Here is a 17,699-nt window from a genome sequence, read left to right as displayed (position 1 = left end):
TAATTTGGCTATGGATTGTGTCATCACGCTGCACTAAAGACTTTCAAGGGTTACAAATTTACTGGACAAACCCTGAGCCTAACCTTAATTTTCTGCAAAAAATGCTGCAAAACTGCCTTCAAATGACACTTACCTGAGGTAAATATAACATATTACATAAATAATGCTGCACAGCTTCATTCTACCTCATGCAACTGCTGCCTAATGTAATGCATTATGTTACTCAGATTAAATGATCTATGTAGATTCTTATTTTCAAAAGTTATTACAAGCTAATCATCTTTAATCCTTCTTAATAAAGGAGATGTTTTATAGAACATGATTTAGATGTTGAAGCGAATTGGAAAAAACAAAAGAATTAAGTCAGCAGATAGAAATCCTTGGCTATGAGACGTTGATATTTATGTGGACAACATTCATTAATCCTAAGAACTTAATTTCACATTTCTCTAGCTCACTTTAGTGTATTAAAGACGTGCAGGTTCAAACATAACCTGCAAAAAAAACCCGTTAAATATGAGCCTTTGATTTACAACCTCTACTGAACAACAACACAGATAACAGTAAAATATAATATTAAATGAAGTTTTCAGTGGTGGCTGTGTTTAAGGATTTTCCACTAACCCGGCTGTAATGAGGGAAAGCATTCCCATCTGTTACTGTTTAAATAGCTGATGCACCAGGACATTCTCTGGTTGGACCAATAAACCCACAGAGCTACGACAACAGCAGGGAAACAAGGGAGCAGTGATAATAAAAACCACATGATGCCATTCACTAATCATGTTTTAAATCTATAATATTGTAATTATCATCAAGGGGAAATGTCAAAGGGAATAGAAATACACAGCTCAACAGCAGTAAGCAGTCATTTGTAATACTTGTGATTCACTGGATGAAATGTCTATTTTTTTGTATTCTGTTTGATCTATTTAATCATATTCTACTGCAATCTAATAGATGACAGAGATTGGGTTTTTTTATCCTGCTCTGTTTTACTGTAGTCTTCTGTTATCCTCTCCTGCAGCTAAAGTAGTGGACCTACCCTGGGTTTGAAGGCGATCAATTTAAGGATCATCTCCACAGTGAAGAGTCCGGTGAAGAGCATGTTGAGGATGTTCATGGCATCATTGAAATTCTTGGTCTGCCCATGATGCTACAAAGACACACAAACAGCTTGTTATTGTCAACAAAGACTCTTGGTTTAATGGGAGTGGTTTAAAGCCCTGACTGCAGTATTTTCTGTGTGCACTCTGTGTGTGTGTGTGTGGACATGTGTCGGACCCACCTGCATGGCCAGACAGATGGTGTTCAGAAGTATGAGTGTGAACATCAGGTACTCAAAGTAGGTGGAGTTGACCACATACCACACCTTGTACTGGTAGGGGTTCTTGGGGATGTAGCGACGCAACGGACGGGCTTTCAAGGCGTACTCCACACACTGACGCTGTGATACATACACAAACATTTCGATTTTTCTCTAATTTTTGTCTGATCCCCGTCACCTCATCTCTCTCCCTCACACCATCATGGAGGAAAAGCTGTAGAACTGTCTTTTGGTCGTCTAAAAATAGCTATTTAAATATTGTTCCATCCTCTGTCTGTATTTTCATGCACTTTCTGAAACATGGAACAGGAAAACAGCTGCAGGGACCTGGCCTAGCTCCTTGATTGAGCTTTATCCTGTCTCAACTGCTGCTGTTTCCTCCTGGCTGGACTCCTAAAGTAGTTTAGCCCCTAAAAATCATGTTCAGCCTCCAGATTCTCTCTTCTTTGTGCCTCATGAATGACAAAATGAATTTCCCAGCAGTCACTCTGTCTTCCACTCTACCCTGAAAACGTATAACTCGTGTCTAATCTGCTCTAAAGCAAAAGCATAAAAAATTGCAGCCATACGCACACATTCAAAGGCCTGCACAAAGTCAGTAATAACTTCATATAAAACACACAAGAACGCTACCTGGTTCTTGTCCAGCTCACAGTTTTTATATTCTTGCTCTCCTTGTTCCTGGAATGTGACAATGACGAAACCAACGAAAATGTTCATCATGAAGAAGGCGATGATGATAATGTAGATGATGAAGAAGATGGAGATGACCACGCGGTAGTTGTAGATGGGCCCGACGTCCTCGGCGTGTGAATCTATAGCCCGGTATAGTAGCCTGAGGACGGGGAGAGAGGGAAGTGGAGGATTTATGACAGAAGGAGGCAGAGAAGACAGGCTCTTAAATCTCAACTGACTCAAATAAAAAGCTTCAATTATCGACAATGAAAGAAGGATATAAGGATATTGCTGAAAAACTGAAAAAAGCAAAGCATACAGTCTACACACAATGTACATTTGGATATGCATGTGCATTGTGTTTATATGTAGAAACACACCCTGGCCAGCCCTCAAAGGTAGACACAGCAAACAGAGCCATCATGCCTTGCAGGACATCGTCAAAGTTGAAGTCACTATTCTCCCACACTCTCTGTGCTCTTTCAGGCTTCCCCACATCACCGTCCTTATACATGATGTAAGAGCCCCTGTAAATAGAAATAGACACACTCACACACTCATACTCATGTTTCATCCAGTAGTTTGGCAATAAGGAAAGGATTAACAAGCCCGTGTGCAGGAGGGGTGTCTTACCTGCACTCTGCCTGAGTCTGTTTAGAACTGTCGGTGCAGTAAAAGAACTTGCCCTGATGGAAAACCATAGACATTTAGTGCTCAGTATAAACACAACCTGCATTATTATAAAATTATCACTGATGACATTTCACAAGGCCCTGAAAAAGCCCTTCTTTCTTTCTATCTTCCCCTTTTTACCTTAAAGAGTTGCACTCCAATACAAGCAAACATGAATTGGAGCAATGTGGTGACAATGACAATGTTGCCGATAGTCCTGATGGCCACAAACACGCACTGCACCACATGCTGGAAAATACACCAGAAATGACTGTGAGTATAAGTGCCTGTGTCTTTTTAGAGTAAGTTGGTCTCATGTGTTGTGCCTGTATGTGCTAACCTTCAGTCCCTTGGCTCTGTTGATGGCCCTCAGTGGTCTGAGCACTCGCAGAACTCTTAGGATCTTCACCACATTAATTGCACTGGACCTGAAACACATGTACATTAAATTACTGACAAGTCATTGTGATTAAACATTCATTTTACTATTAAGACACACACCGGGGAATCCTGGGAAACTTTCAAAAGCATCTGTTTTTAAAATTTTTAACACAACAGTGAATAGTGAGACAACTCAACATCCAAACTAAGAAAAATAAAATGATCAAGATACAAGCAAAATGGACAAATGAAGAAAATCATATCTGGAAAACAAAATAATTCAAAATATGTTCAAACAAGAAATACATGAAAATAAAATCGCTAAGTGAAATTAAATTACCTTAAATTGTCAAGACTATATATTTAAAACAAAATTCTTTGAGGAATGTGTGTTCAAAAGCTTTTAAAACTTTTACCTGAAAAATATTTCTACCTGTACTACTACTACTGTAAATAAAATAATATTATAATAATAGAGAAATGCACATTATTTAGTCAAAAGGTAGTAAAAAAATGATTATACTCTATCATTCATCGTTGTTCTCTTCCAAAGGGGCCACATAGAGTTTTGTTTCTCTTTTTAAAACAATTAATCTACCACACATTTGGTTAAAAATGTACATGTAATGCAGTAAAACACACAGAATGCACACAAACACATATAATTCAAGGACAAGCACAAGAACAAAAAACAACCAACACAGACAGACATTTACAGGCAAACAGAAGTGTTATTGTGCTGAGAGTGTCAGTATAAGCCAAAGGTCACACAGCGTGACCTTTAAAAAGAAGTGGTTCAAAGAAACATTTTTACATACTAACAAAAAGAATCAAATTAATACTTTGACATTTTGAATTTGACAATAAATGTGTGGAAAAGGGTTGAACATTGGTTCTTCAGCGATCTGAACAGGACATGTGAGTGTTATTCTTTTTAAATTACGTCTATATCTAACCTGCCAGTATCATTTTCTTTCCATTTCTGTGAAAAAGGCTAATAAGCCAGTTATTCAGTTAACCGAAGAACAAATACAAAAACTTTTTCCCATAGTGTGGCAAAGGTTGAAGGATAAAAAAGAAATTCAAAATGTCAATGCATCCTCTCACGGCAGTGACTCTTCAGAGGGTTAAAGGAGTGATTTAAAGCGTGACATTCCTCTGTGTTGACTTTTAAACAGAAAGTAAGGAAAAGACCCGTTGTACAACTTTTTACACAGGAAGGTAAAATTTAAAGGCAGTTAAAGTCAGTTCAAGTAGAGTGGGATGTTTTCATTAACATATCACAGTCAAACCAGCTGTGAGGATAGTGACAGTACACGTACTCTGTGGGCTGACAGGGCCAAAAAACCTGTTACTCCACACTATTTACCTCCTGGTGACAAGAAGTACTCCATCAGAAAGCAAAATATGCAATAGGAGTTTTCTGGATGATGAATACATTATATTTAGATCCAAATTCCAACTGTTTTTCTACAGCTTTTTTACAACACAAAAAGTAGGAGGTATAAATATGCCCTTAACATTCTTGATTATTGGGTAGTAACAGCAGTAAAGTATCATCACAGTAAACTAAATAATGACCCTTGAATAATACTTTCCAGGGACTATTGAATGCAGTACAAACACAATTAATTTGACTGTGATACACTGAAGAAGAATCCCACATACTCACTCACTACCTTTAACGGACAGGGTAACATTTCTATTTCCCAGGAGAGTTCAGTTTATCCAGAAATGTGAGACCTGAGGTTGACCTGCCCCGAAATGTACGACAAAGAACAGATGAACAAACTTTCTGATGATTATTGGATGTGAAAGCTGACTATAAAACTAGGAGTATTAGAGAACCCAGGAACACCCAGTCAAAGAAAACACATTCTGTGGTTCAAAACCAATTATGCCGCTGCATGCAAGCTGGAAATTTGGCATGCATCTAATACACTATAATCCCACTAACCTATGCCTGTCAGTAGAATCACAGATTTAAAGTCTGCTTTTTTCTTGCTCTGAATAAGGTTTTGACTGAACTCTCCAAGACCATAGAAATACCAAATCAAAGGAGTGATTATTTACACAGTTAAAGTGAAGGTCTGTTATGGGGGTTATTAATATGCACTAGTATGAACTTACGTCGAGAAGTCTAGTCTATTAAGCATTAGAGACAGAGAGTGTAGTATAGCATATTAAACATCAGGAATATCGCAGCATTTCAAGGAGTTATTTGCTACAAGAAGCAGAGAACATTTTAATAAACACCACAAAGAGAGAAAAGATTGGGAGTAATGAAGTGTAAAGTTGTTAGAGAATAAAGAGAGAAGTGTGAAGCAGAAGGCTATTTATATACCCAAACATTTCCCCATTTAGTCACTTTATAATTGATTGATTTGTATTCTTGAACTGTGTCTCATGCAGAAATCCTAGTCTTGCTGACTTGGTCCAGCGTTTTATAACCAATGTCTCCTAACACAAATATACATTTGATTATACTGAAAGATGTAGCTGTAAGCTACACTGGTGTCGTAGTATTGTGATCACAATCTAGTGCACAACACACTGATTAAGATGCTAAAACAAACGAACGATTCAAGTATCAAAACATTTAAAGAGCTTGTTGAATCCAACAAACATTATAATTCACTCACTGTATTCCAGAGGAGATGAGGGACACACTAACCACCACCAGGTCCAGGATGTTGAAATAGTTTCTACAGAATGAACCTTTATGCAGGAAGGCTCCATAGGCTGTCATCTGTACAGAGACATATTGATATTACAAATCACAGTGTAGAGCGGTGCAAGCAGAGCATGGACCACACTGAGCATCGAGTACAAGGTGAGAAGGGACTATTGCCATTCATCACTTTGAGTTACTTGAAAGTCAATTTGTTGTCCTGATGCAGCAAACTCTTTACACCTGGTACAACAGCCAGGTTGTAACAAACACGAGCTACTGTCTGAAACACAGCCAGATATCAGCAGCCCTTTTTAGTCTTTTTTACCTCCCACATGAAACTATAAAAAGAGATCATGCAGGCAAATACAGCAAATACTGAATACTACCTTAAGAATGATCTCTATTGTGAAGAGTCCAGTGAAGACATGATCTGCATAGCCCAGGATCTGAAAACACAGCAAAGCAAAGTTTAGATTTAACATTTTCATGATACTGTTGGACCAATGTACATCACATTTAGCAAACTTCAAAATCTAACTGCACTTTTTAGGGTCCACCGGAAACATTGCATGGGCTTACATGAATTTATTTACATTTTTGAAATTATTAAAGAAAACTGGGGAAAATGCAACATTTCTTTGGTTAAAACTGAAATTACAGCCGACTGTACCATGGTCCCGGATGACTCTACAACATACTAAAGGTCTAAGGATAATGAATTCCAATTAGACAGAAATAGATGTTGTAAACAACCGAATCTGAACAACAGGATGTATTATTTCATTAGGGATTCAGACCGAGGTTAATTGAGGCAGACTAATATACAGCAGCCTATGCCAAAGCGAAGGAAAATACAATAAAGCAGGTCTTTATAAGGCCCTGGAGGACTTGTCTTGCTCAGTTGGATGAAAGAATGTACAAAAACAAATACAGTACACAGTGTCTTTACATTAGACTACAGCTCACATTTAGAGCTGCCAACTCAATTACAGCCAGAAGCACTAAACAACATTAACATAGAAACAACATGGTTATGTATTAGTGTGTCCAACTACAGTACAGACATGTTTTTCTTACAGAGTTGGACTATTAATCAACTTAAACAATAGTTAACAAAAAACCTGAGGGGTATAATTTTATCTAACCTTCTTTGTCATATATTGTTTGTATAAAACCAGATAATATTCACACTAAAGCTTCACAGGTGTTTCATATTTTATTAATTAGAGTTACAATACAAATAGGCCCATCACAATAAGCCTTCAAATTTTTTGTTTGTTTGTTTGTTTGTTTTAATCATTACCTGGTTTCTGAAGGAGTCGTTCTTCACTGGGTCCTCTGCTGCCAGACTGATGCTGCTGAGCAGGATGAAGAAGAGGATGAGGTTGGTGAAAATGTTGTGGTTGACGATCTTATGGCACAGAACCCTGAATCTAGAAACAGAGGTAGATGGAAACAAAGTGAGCGACACATATTTCAGCGTCAAATCTTCAATGATCAGAACAAAAAGCAGGAATAAAAAGCATAGAAAAATACAAGAATTACAGAATGAGAATGGAAAAAACGGAAGAGAGGGAGAAAAAAGGGGAAGGAAAGAACTACAATGGCTTCTTACTTGTTGGTATGGCTGAAGATGAAGAAAGCTCGGGCCTCAGGCATGGGAATGGCCTTCTCCTTCAGCTGAATGTCGGAGAGTGGCCGTGGCCTCGGACCCACTGGCATCTCTGGCTCCTCATCATCATCGTCTCCTGATGGGGAAGAGGAACAGGAGAAAGAAACAAGAGGAAGATAAAAAGAAATCTTAGCAGGTCACCTGAAAGAATAACTGCACATTGTTGACAAATCACAAAGCTCCTGTACTGTATGTGAAGTTCCTTTATACCAACTTTATCTAAATCTCTATCTAGATGTAAACAGTAAGTCAGTAAGAAGGTTATGTACCTATGTAGTCATTGGCAGGATATGGGTTTTTCTCTTCACTCTCATCTCCACAGTAGTCATCCATGTTGATCTGCAGGGTGGGAAAACATTACATTTTTTCCTAAATTCATGAATTTCTCCGACCACTTATACACGTACTTAATTTATTTAAGTGTGTGGCTACTTCATTCCTCTTTCAAGGGTTGTCTATGTATTCAGTGGTACCTTAGTAGCAGTGTTGGTCTCGCCATCGGATGTTATGGACTTAAGCTCTATCTTCTCCTTCTTCTCCTCCGCCAGAGGTGGCTTCTCGTTGTTGTGCCGCTTCTCTGGACTGGCCAATCTGGAGAAAAAGGGAGGAAGTGACGATCTCACCTTTAGCACTTTTCCCCTTTTCACAACCCCAGCAGTGTTTAGCCCATGTTAATCCAGTTATTTGTATTGAGTCACATATGATTTAACACAAGAAAGACGAAATGAACACTTGGATTTTCAATGATGGAGTGTATTTCAATCACAGAGGGAGGCTGTGCTATTACAATCAAACAAAGAGGATGGTGGGCAGGCAAATGATTGTTTTCCATCACACTTTTTCCTCAGATCAATACAGGCTGTAAGCAAGAAAGAGACATTTAATGATTTGTGCCACTTGAGGGGAACACTATCTTCCTCAGCTGCACTAAAATCTCACATTACCATTGCTGACAAATTACCTTTGCAGGCAATGAGACGCTAAAATTACCCAATAAAATTGGTTTAGACAGAAAAGCAAAACAGGCAAATGTCAGCCTGTCTGAAAATACTAATAATATGTTTGTGTGCTAATTGTTAAGCATTTTTAATGTTGTGATTTCAAGCCCCCAGTATTTATCCTCTGGCCATTACTGACTATCGAGGATACTGTAAACTAAAGCTTTCCCTTGATGCAGTTGGCCATACAACACAATCCTACAAAAATGTTTCCTTAGCTGTATGTCCTCGTTCTCTTACCTAGCCAATTTTTTCCTTTCCTTCTCCTCTTCCTCTTCTTTCTGGGCAGATGTCAGGCTCTCAGCGTCTGCCAGATTGTCTACAGCGATGGCCAAGAAGACATTCAGTAGGATATCTGTTCAACGAGGTGAAGTTAAGGAGGCTGTTGATCCATCATTGATGTGGTTGGCTGCGAACAGCACTGGTAGGCTAAGTGAATAAAGAGCAACCTTTCTGCATCTTAAACACTCTGAGCTCCCAGCTGGGTAATTAAAGATACTCAGTGATTTACACCAAAAAAAGTTTTGGATTCTGGCTTTTGTATCACCATGCAAAACACAGCCTTCACTCCTGTAACTGCATCTTAAAGAGGTGCTAGAAATCAAATCAGATTGTATTCAAATCACAATCCGCTACACTATTACCCATTTGACAAGACACATTTGAACAGAATCAGGACACAAATTTGTCTGTCAATATTAGCTCCAGACTACAGGTCGATTTTTTCCATTCTTTTTTCATTTCAACCGTTTCCTTAAGCTCCACATCGTCCAGGATGTCTCATGTCAGCCTCTGCCGTGGTAGGATACAGTTTCCGCAGATGAAGAGGATGATGAAGTAGATGCAGACCAGCATGCCAGGAAAGGATGGTCCACCGTACGCCATGATGCCATCATACATCACAGAGTTCCAGTCCTCACCTGTTAGAATCTGTGGAGAAAAGAAAACATTGAATTGAAACTATTTCTGCAAAGAAAAACTGAAAAAAAGTGTCTTTTGATGCAAACTTATCCCGCCCTTGTGTCAGTGATAGATTGCATTTCATTTCATTGTAAGACATGTAATTTAAACAAAGAAAACAAAGTCCATAATTTCATGGATACAAGCAGAGAATGGATGAGCGACCAAAAAAGAGAAAACCTCAGACCCAGACACAGAGCAGGAACATTTACAGCATCATTACCTGAAATACAGTGAGCAGAGACTGGGGAAAGTTGTCAAAGGTGCTGCGTCTGGTCTCGTCAAAGTTGAACTTTCCCCCAAAGAGCTGCATGCCGAGGAGGGAGAAGATGATGATGAAGAGGAAGAGCAGGAGCAACAGGGAAGCGATGGAGCGAACAGAGTTTAGCAGGGAGGCCACCAGGTTGGAGAGTGAGTTCCAGTATCTGGGGGAGAGATGTCCGGTTAAAAGTGTAAGCCATTAAACATTCAATCTTCTGTTTCCTCTATAGTGCAAGATCAGGCATCCTGGGAACATTTGGTAATACAATAGTTGCTCTTGTCTTTCATTGTCCATTATTGCATCAGGGGACTTTTAAAGTGTGCATGTGTGTTTGTGTAGAAGGACAAATACATACAAACTAAAATATCAATATTACAAATGTCTTTACTAACCTGGTTATTTTGAAGATTCGTAGCAAACGTACGCAACGTAGGACTGAGATGCCGAGAGGAGACATGATCTTGGTTTCCACCAGAATGGTCTCAAGGATTCCTCCACACACTACGAAGCTGTCAAAGCGATTAAACAGCGAAACAAAGTATGCCTGTGGAGTTGAAACGCAGAAGATACACAAGTTAAAGGTAAAAAGCAAGAGAGAATAAGGGTAGGTATTTACAATCTCCCTTACACTTGCAGACCCTTTTCTGCGTTACAGTTTTGTCATTGACCTATTTGCCTTAATCTTTGGCTATGTTCATATTACAGAACTTGATTCTCATTTCCAGTTGAACTGCAATTTCTTCACAAACTGTTTGGTTACAATATTTTCCTTCCGACCTGGATTGAAAAGAAGCTTCTCCATTATTGTCCAACGAATTGGAAACGTCCTTGTCTCTCCCCTGACCCCTGCTGCTGTTTTGCTCCCTCCCATGTTTATTTTTACCAGTCTGTGAGGAGCTGAGATTAAATGATGGCAGCAAGAAATATGTGCAGATGAGAGACAGCACATGAATCCCAAATTCCTGACCATTCTGACAGTGAGCGGTTATGAATCAGATCTAGAAAACACCCAGTTTAGTTTGTCCAAAACAGATCTGAGTCACAGACGTAATGTCACTGAAACATTATTGGCCTTAGCCTCCTACCTGTAGGCCCAGACTGTACATCTTCAACAGCATCTCACCAGTGAAGAGTGCTAGCAACACCTTATTGGCTATGTCTGACAAGAAGGAAAGAAAGAAGAGACAGAAAGGAAGAAGAGAAGAAAGTAGAATGGGTGGAAAAAAAACAGGAGAATAAAGAAATGAAGGGGGAAGGTGAAAACGTCTATATGCATGTGCGTATTGGTGGGCTTTTGTACCTTGTACATCGGTTAACCACTGAGGCTGCTGGTGATGTTCAGAGGCAATGGTCAATGTGTTGAGAAAAACCAGGAAGATCACCAGCCAATAAAAAACCTGTGATTTGACTGCCGCCCGGCACTTTCTCCTGCACAGCCTGTTCCACCTCCGAGAGTAGCGACTGAGAAAGAAGAAGAAATGAAGGAGAGAGTACAGTGGAGGACAGAAAGGAAAGAGTTAGTTTTTTTCTTTACGAGACTCCATCCACTGACCCGTGGTTGTCTGTTTTGAGAGCAGCGCTGCAGAGCAGAGTTAGTCATCTTCAAAGTTTCACTCCAAGTCAAAGCCGATATGAATAGCTTTGTTGCACAATGAGATATGCACCATTTGAGAGAAAAGAAACACTTATTATTTATTACTATGACTGACTACTACAACTATGACTGAAGAGCCATATTTAAAGTGCTCTACTGTGATTTAAACCACAACAGATGAAGTGGTTCATTTTAATAACAAAAACACATTTCTTTTCTTTTTACACAATCCAACATGTTCTGTGCTTGAGGTCTTTTGCACTTTTCTTGCCCTCTACTGTTCAAAATAAAAGCTATTGTTTCTGGTAATTGCCAGCTTCACACCTCACATTCACGTCTATGTGAACTGTCCACTCAAAAGGTTGTATTGTTTCTTTTCATAATTTTTACATACACCCATGTACCAATTATTCAACTGTAGCATAAAATAATTGTCACTCCTACAAGTGTGAATGTGAGTGTGTTTGTCTGCCTCTGTGTGTCAGCCCTGTGATAGACTGGAGATCTATGATCTGCACCCTGCCTCTCTCCCAATGTCAGATGTCAGATTGGCTCTGGACCACCACGACCCTGAAATGGACTAAGCGGTAGAGCGAATGGATGGATGGATGAAAAAATATCCTTGTCTTGGTAAGTGGACTCGAAGTAATGGTAACCTGTGGTTTAGAGGAGAAGCACTGAAGCTTGAATCTCACTTTGTTTTATATGTGTTGCCATGGTCACACTTTAAAGGGAGGAATGCAATAAGACTCCAATAAAAAAAAAAATAGGTGCAACAGCTAAAAGTACAGGGGGAACATGGCAACATGCAATTACTGGAATTTGTTCCAAATTACCGTAAAAGTTAATGAGGAGGCAATAATTTGTTAATAACAGATTGCTTTAAGACAAAGTGATTAAAAATCTGGGTAGCCATCCAAGTGCATTCTCATACTGATTGTACCACATTATTCCCATGATATTTAGTGTAATTAGTGTATTTACCAGCTTCTATGTAAACCAGCTAAGTAAACAATTCAGGTATCTCGCTGTATTTACGTGGGTGTCTATCCATTGTTTGTGCACGATCCCTTTGTCCAGCACACCAGAAACAGCTGCAAGGATCTGCCATCAACTGTTAAGAGCCAGGCCTCTTTTTAAACAGATGAACTCAGCTGTACAATACTCAGATTCCACCAGTCTTCTGTTTGAGTGTGTGTAAGCTGCCATGATGCACACACAGTGTTACACAAGACACAACTCACAACACAACACAAGCACAAGACATGCATTCTTACAGAAAAACATGACATTTAATATGTGTATATTGTACTTTGGGAAATCATTGTCGGTGACTCTTCAAAAGAACTTGTGCTACAGTAATTTGTTGTTTTGTGTTTTGGAAGTGACCATTTCTGCATCATATCAGTAGTCCAACGTATTTGGAAAGACACTTATTTGATTTTTTTGCATGAGGTAAATAAAGATATAGACATGAAAAGCAAAACTCTCTCGTTTCTGTCTATTAAACAGTGTTTGAAACCACAGCCAGCAGCCTATTAGCTTGGTTTAGCACAAGGACAAGAAAAAGGGGGGAAACAGGAGAAACGTATGAGAGAAAAGTATGACGTTACAGTGCTGAGGCAATGAGTTCATATATGAGTTTTAGAACTAATTTTAGGCAGTGAGAGTAGCCCTGATATTCTCATCTAATGCTCACCAAAAACAGTGTTAGTGTCCATTATAATCCCAAAAGATGATTTTTTTTCTTTACAGAGCAAGACTATGCACTTTGTGTTTCTTGTTAACACCTGTACACACACACACACACACGCACACACACACATATACAGCGGTTGTACAAATACCAAAGGAGCAGAGACATTAGAGCAGGTGAGACAATGGTAAACAACATATACTAACCTGAACTTGGATTTGGAGATCCTATTTCTGGAACACAGAAAACAAAATGGATTATACACACACACAAAACACACATATAGACAGGTACACAACATGAAAGGGGGGATTTGAGAGGGATAAAGAGGAACAGTTTCCCTCATTATCACAAATGCCTTAGCAAATATGTTCCTTGATCAACTTCATTGTGTATCCAGGATGTCCTGTATAGATACAATAAGTTTGTATCACATAAGTCATTTCAACTGAGTCAACAAGCACCGAAGTTCCTATTCTCTGCAAAACTGAAATATGATCCAAGAACATGTTTGCTTTAAAATTAGTATGTCCATTTTTATGCACCCGCTGGTAACAGATTTTGGGTACAACATAAAAAAATGATCATCACCATAATACCGTAATCATCTTTTGAACAAATCACCCCCTGCAAACATATATACAGTGGCATCCAGTCAAAACTGATAATGCTGTGAGTTTGGATTTCATCCAATCAACCCTAGTGTGACAAAAAACACAATTTATTAATAGGAAATGTCTGTTGATTGTTCACCACTGTAACAGCAAAAGATACATACACGAAGAACTGAAGACAAGAGATTATGGAAGACCTTTTCTGGGAAGAGGAGAGGAGAGGAGAGGTGAGGAGAGGAGAGGAACAGAAAACAACATAGAAGGGAAGGTTCCACTGGTGGACTTTTGCATCCAAATCATTTTATTCTGTCAGATTCAGATGAAATTATCTGAAAAAAAAAAGAAATGTAAACAACAAAGTCCCATTGAAGGTTTTATGGAATTGTTGTTCATGTTCTGGGCTGATTTCGCCTGTAGAGTACAAGCAGATGACTGACTAGCTGACTAAACGACTGACTGAAGCAATGAAATGACTCACTGACTGACTGAATGAAAGAATAAAATGACTGTCTAGCTGGATATGGAGGCTGACAGTACACACATCTCTTATCTCCGTGCTCTGTCTCAATTATGAGATCAGCAGTAGCTTCTACCTTGAGGTCTGAAGAAGAACTGACAAAAATTTAAAAGTCTTAGTCTTTGGTCATATCTCCAAATAGTGTGATCAAATGCCCCAATCAATTTTTTTGCAGCCTCACAGAGGAATGAGGAGGGGTCGTATTTACAGGTCGACTATTCATCAGAATATGGACAGTGAGATTATTGTCAAACTCACTTGATTGAAATTCTGGACCTCATTTATGAATAATGAAAGAGTTTTGATGTGTCAGAGCTATAGTGCACATATTAATTTTTAAACCAAGTGAGGTTTATTCTAAAGCAGTTTCATAAGTTGTAAATGAGAAAATGATACTTTTTACAACATTTGATGTTTGTGGCACACAAACAACAATTGAAATTTACCAGCAATTATTAAAGCATTATTAGTTGCAGACATACTCACAAGGTACATGCATCAAATGTACCTACACAAATGACTAATGAAACCATATAAAATAACATCTTGACTAACGTTTGTTTCCACTATATTTTGGAGAAAACAGGCATTTCATGAAGAGTTTGACTTGTTTTGGTGTGACAGGGGACAACAAACAACATATAACAATAGACAAAGTAACAGATGGACAGTGAGAGTACAGATAAACAACAGCGTGCCATCCAAGTGTGCCTACCATATTTACACTTCCTCTAAATGTTTTGATTCAGTTTGATTTTATATCTGAATTGTCTATTTTGTAGTCTAACCTTCTCTATTTGATCTAGTTCTAGTCTGGGATCTTCAAGAGATGAACAGTTTATTATGTAGGTGTTATTGCTTGTGTGTGCTGACAAGTTGAACCGCTGGGGTCACGGGTCCCGTGTGGCCTCGTGCCTACAAAAAAGCAATGCATTTGTTTGAATAATGTAAAAAATAAAATAAAAATGAAAGGAGTGGGGAGAGCAGGAGTGAGTCAGCTGTTCACGAGCTCCCACAGGGGACGAGGAAAGCACTTCACCAGCAAACACATGGAGGAGAGAGGGAGAGAAGAAAAAGAAATAGAAACAAACTAGTATTAGATAAGATGCACGTGTCTTTTTCTATACTTTTCTTTGTCCCAAATGATAATTGGGTTTTTCTTGTACCTTGTGAGTCAACAGACACTTTGACCTCTTGATAGATTTCTTTACCCATTTCCATTTCTGTCAACAGCCGATATTATGTACCAAGGTATTGATGGTAGTATTAGTATTAGTATTATCCTAGGTTTAATTCCTTAGTCCAACATATGTCTCATCAAGGTCACTGAGGTCATTTAATTTGCTGTGAAAATCAAAAAGACCAGCTCTGGGATCAGCACCTGGATAGTTATCTCTTCAGATCCTTTCAAGTTCTCCCTATCAAAGTCTAATCAGTTTATAGTATGATGACAACCCACTGTCCTCCAGACCTGCATGAGGTTGATGAGAAAGAGGTCTGGCTTTGTAAGAACCGTGAATGATAGCAGTAGGCGGAGCCACCTCTACAGTGGCTAATACAGTAAAGATGAAAGATACAGTTTATCCTTTGGGTTTACAGAAGGTGACTGAGAGACCTGAGGAACAGAGAGAAGAGAAGAGGTGAATCTGTGTGTGTGAGAGAGAGACAGGGTGAGGTACTTACGCTAGCCGGGTACAGCAGGTCTCTCCCTCCACGTCTCCCCCGGGGGCGTTGTCTGTGTTGACCGATTCATTCTCGCTGGCTGGCATGCTCACTGAGAGACAGGGCAGGAAGGCGCAGCAAAAAAAAGAGTTGACAGATGTAGAAAACGAAAGAAAGAAAGAAAGAAAGAAAGAAAAAGATGAATTAACAAGGCAGAGAGCAGAGTCATGGGTTATATATATAGTACATCCTTATTTACACCATTCCTATGCTGGTTTTCACTGTATTGCCTTTGTTAAAGTATTTTGGACTCCAAAATGTCAATCAAATTTACAGATGTGATACTACACACACACACGGAAGCTGCATAGTGCTTCTAATTTTTTTAAGTCAGTTAAAAATTCTAATTTTAATGAAGCAATGTTTAATAAAACAAAAGTCACTGAACTCCAGTATACAAACATACTGTATGTTGACATATAGGGATTCACAAGTCAGCATTGTCCAACCACACTAATTAACACTCACTGTTACACACAGCCCCTTGAGTCATTTAAACCATTCCCAATTTTTACTTAAACTAATTACAAACTAAGTTGCCATAGTAGCAATATTTACCAGTTAGAGATCTTAGGACACAACCTCTAGAAACAGCTATTAGGAAGGATTTCAACTTATAAGCTGAGGAATTGTTTAACTCTGGGTGAATTCAATCTTAACAAAAGCCTTCTGTGATTTTATAGCTCATGGCAATTGTAATAAAAAAAGCATGTTGTAGAGTTTGATCTTTGGTCTGCAAATGTTGTTGGGAATGTGCAGTTTAAATGCATCCAAAAAAAATTTGTAATGCTTTTTATCCGGTCTTCTAAACTTTGATCAAGGTGTAAGAGCTTTAACAGGACTGATGTCTTTGCAAACATCGGAAAGTTAACTCCTTGATCCAAGGATGTTCTTGCAGATGTGTAAACAGGTAGAAAACCCACAGAGCCCAATATTTCTTTGTTTATAAAGCCACAAGGAGACTGCAAATGTGTCACTTTGTCCTCATTTAAAGACAAGTGTAATGATGTGTAAAAACGGAAGGATGAATACTGGGAAGATGAGAAGAGTCACGGCTACAGAGAAAGAACAGGAGTAATATGAATTGTCAGTTAAGGATGGAAAAGTGTTAAAGAGGAAAAAGGTGGTGAATTGACTGAAGAAAGTGGGAATGAGGTAGGAAATGATGGATGCATCCAGGGAGGTATGTACAGAGGCAGAGAGGGAGAAAGGATGAATGTGGGCATGGCTGGTTGAGGGAGTGTTATGAAGCGATACATCGCTTTATATTGCTTCTGTCAGTCCTTGCCTGCCTGCAGGAATGAGCTGTGCTCCGCTCACTGTCACCTCAAACACTTATTGTAACGGCCCCTTGGGTACCAGAGTCAGATACTGCATACATGACTCTCAGTGCCTCTTGTGTTAAAATAAGATTGTTACTGTATAACTGTTCAGTGTCTGAGAATAAGCATAAATGTTCCTGGGGCAGAACTGACAAAGAAATTACAGAACATTTGCAGAATTCATAAGTAAAAATTTAAGTTTAACAAGATTTTAAAAGTTTTAGATGTTTTTTTCTATCATGAACATCAACGTAAGCTACAGTGAGTGAACTGTGGTTGGTAATAGGCAGATTCCATGTTGTAGAGATGAAGATGGTCTCCTTGAACATTAAGGCCTTTCCTGTGAACATGCTGTATGTTCCCTCACATTGACACGTGCCACCTGCTGCTACACCATTTAGTTAAAAGCACTCAGGGCCCTCTGGTCTCTCCCGAGGCTAAAGCCTTTCAAATATAAAACCAGCCCTGTGCCTTCTCCTCAATGGAGCACTGAACTAGTTTAAGACCTATTGTTAGATTAAACCCCATAGACCGAAAGCACAGAGAGATGGAAGGTGACGGAGGAAAAGCAAAGAAAAGGAACGCAGAGCATGGGAAGGAGGTAAATGACAGA

General features: G+C 39.0%; 1 protein-coding gene across 3 annotated transcripts in view; it reads right to left on the bottom strand.

Moving 5' to 3' along the window:
- The window catches only part of cacna1c (calcium channel, voltage-dependent, L type, alpha 1C subunit), a 149,703-nt gene that overhangs the window by 32,373 nt on the left and 99,631 nt on the right, over positions 1 to 17,699 (bottom strand). For all 3 annotated transcript variants that reach the window (XM_026326405.1, XM_026326403.1, XM_026326404.1), the window contains 21 exons: positions 15,726 to 15,816; positions 13,118 to 13,144; positions 10,922 to 11,082; positions 10,707 to 10,780; positions 10,014 to 10,165; positions 9,583 to 9,784; positions 9,209 to 9,329; positions 8,640 to 8,754; positions 7,875 to 7,992; positions 7,671 to 7,740; positions 7,345 to 7,477; positions 7,033 to 7,162; positions 6,116 to 6,175; positions 5,698 to 5,804; positions 3,015 to 3,102; positions 2,816 to 2,923; positions 2,636 to 2,688; positions 2,383 to 2,529; positions 1,961 to 2,162; positions 1,289 to 1,447; positions 1,046 to 1,156 (listed from right to left, as the gene is read on the bottom strand). In XM_026326405.1, coding sequence (XP_026182190.1) covers positions 1,046 to 1,156; positions 1,289 to 1,447; positions 1,961 to 2,162; positions 2,383 to 2,529; positions 2,636 to 2,688; positions 2,816 to 2,923; positions 3,015 to 3,102; positions 5,698 to 5,804; positions 6,116 to 6,175; positions 7,033 to 7,162; positions 7,345 to 7,477; positions 7,671 to 7,740; positions 7,875 to 7,992; positions 8,640 to 8,754; positions 9,209 to 9,329; positions 9,583 to 9,784; positions 10,014 to 10,165; positions 10,707 to 10,780; positions 10,922 to 11,082; positions 13,118 to 13,144; positions 15,726 to 15,816 — 2,429 coding nt within the window. The remainder of the gene's footprint in view (positions 1 to 1,045; positions 1,157 to 1,288; positions 1,448 to 1,960; positions 2,163 to 2,382; positions 2,530 to 2,635; positions 2,689 to 2,815; positions 2,924 to 3,014; positions 3,103 to 5,697; positions 5,805 to 6,115; positions 6,176 to 7,032; positions 7,163 to 7,344; positions 7,478 to 7,670; positions 7,741 to 7,874; positions 7,993 to 8,639; positions 8,755 to 9,208; positions 9,330 to 9,582; positions 9,785 to 10,013; positions 10,166 to 10,706; positions 10,781 to 10,921; positions 11,083 to 13,117; positions 13,145 to 15,725; positions 15,817 to 17,699) is intronic.

The sequence above is a fragment of the Mastacembelus armatus genome, chromosome 23 (genome assembly GCF_900324485.2).
Source record: "Mastacembelus armatus chromosome 23, fMasArm1.2, whole genome shotgun sequence".
Classification (NCBI taxonomy): Eukaryota; Metazoa; Chordata; class Actinopteri; order Synbranchiformes; family Mastacembelidae; genus Mastacembelus; species Mastacembelus armatus.
Note: the sequence above shows the minus strand (reverse complement) of the source record. Positions and strands in the feature narration are given on the sequence as shown.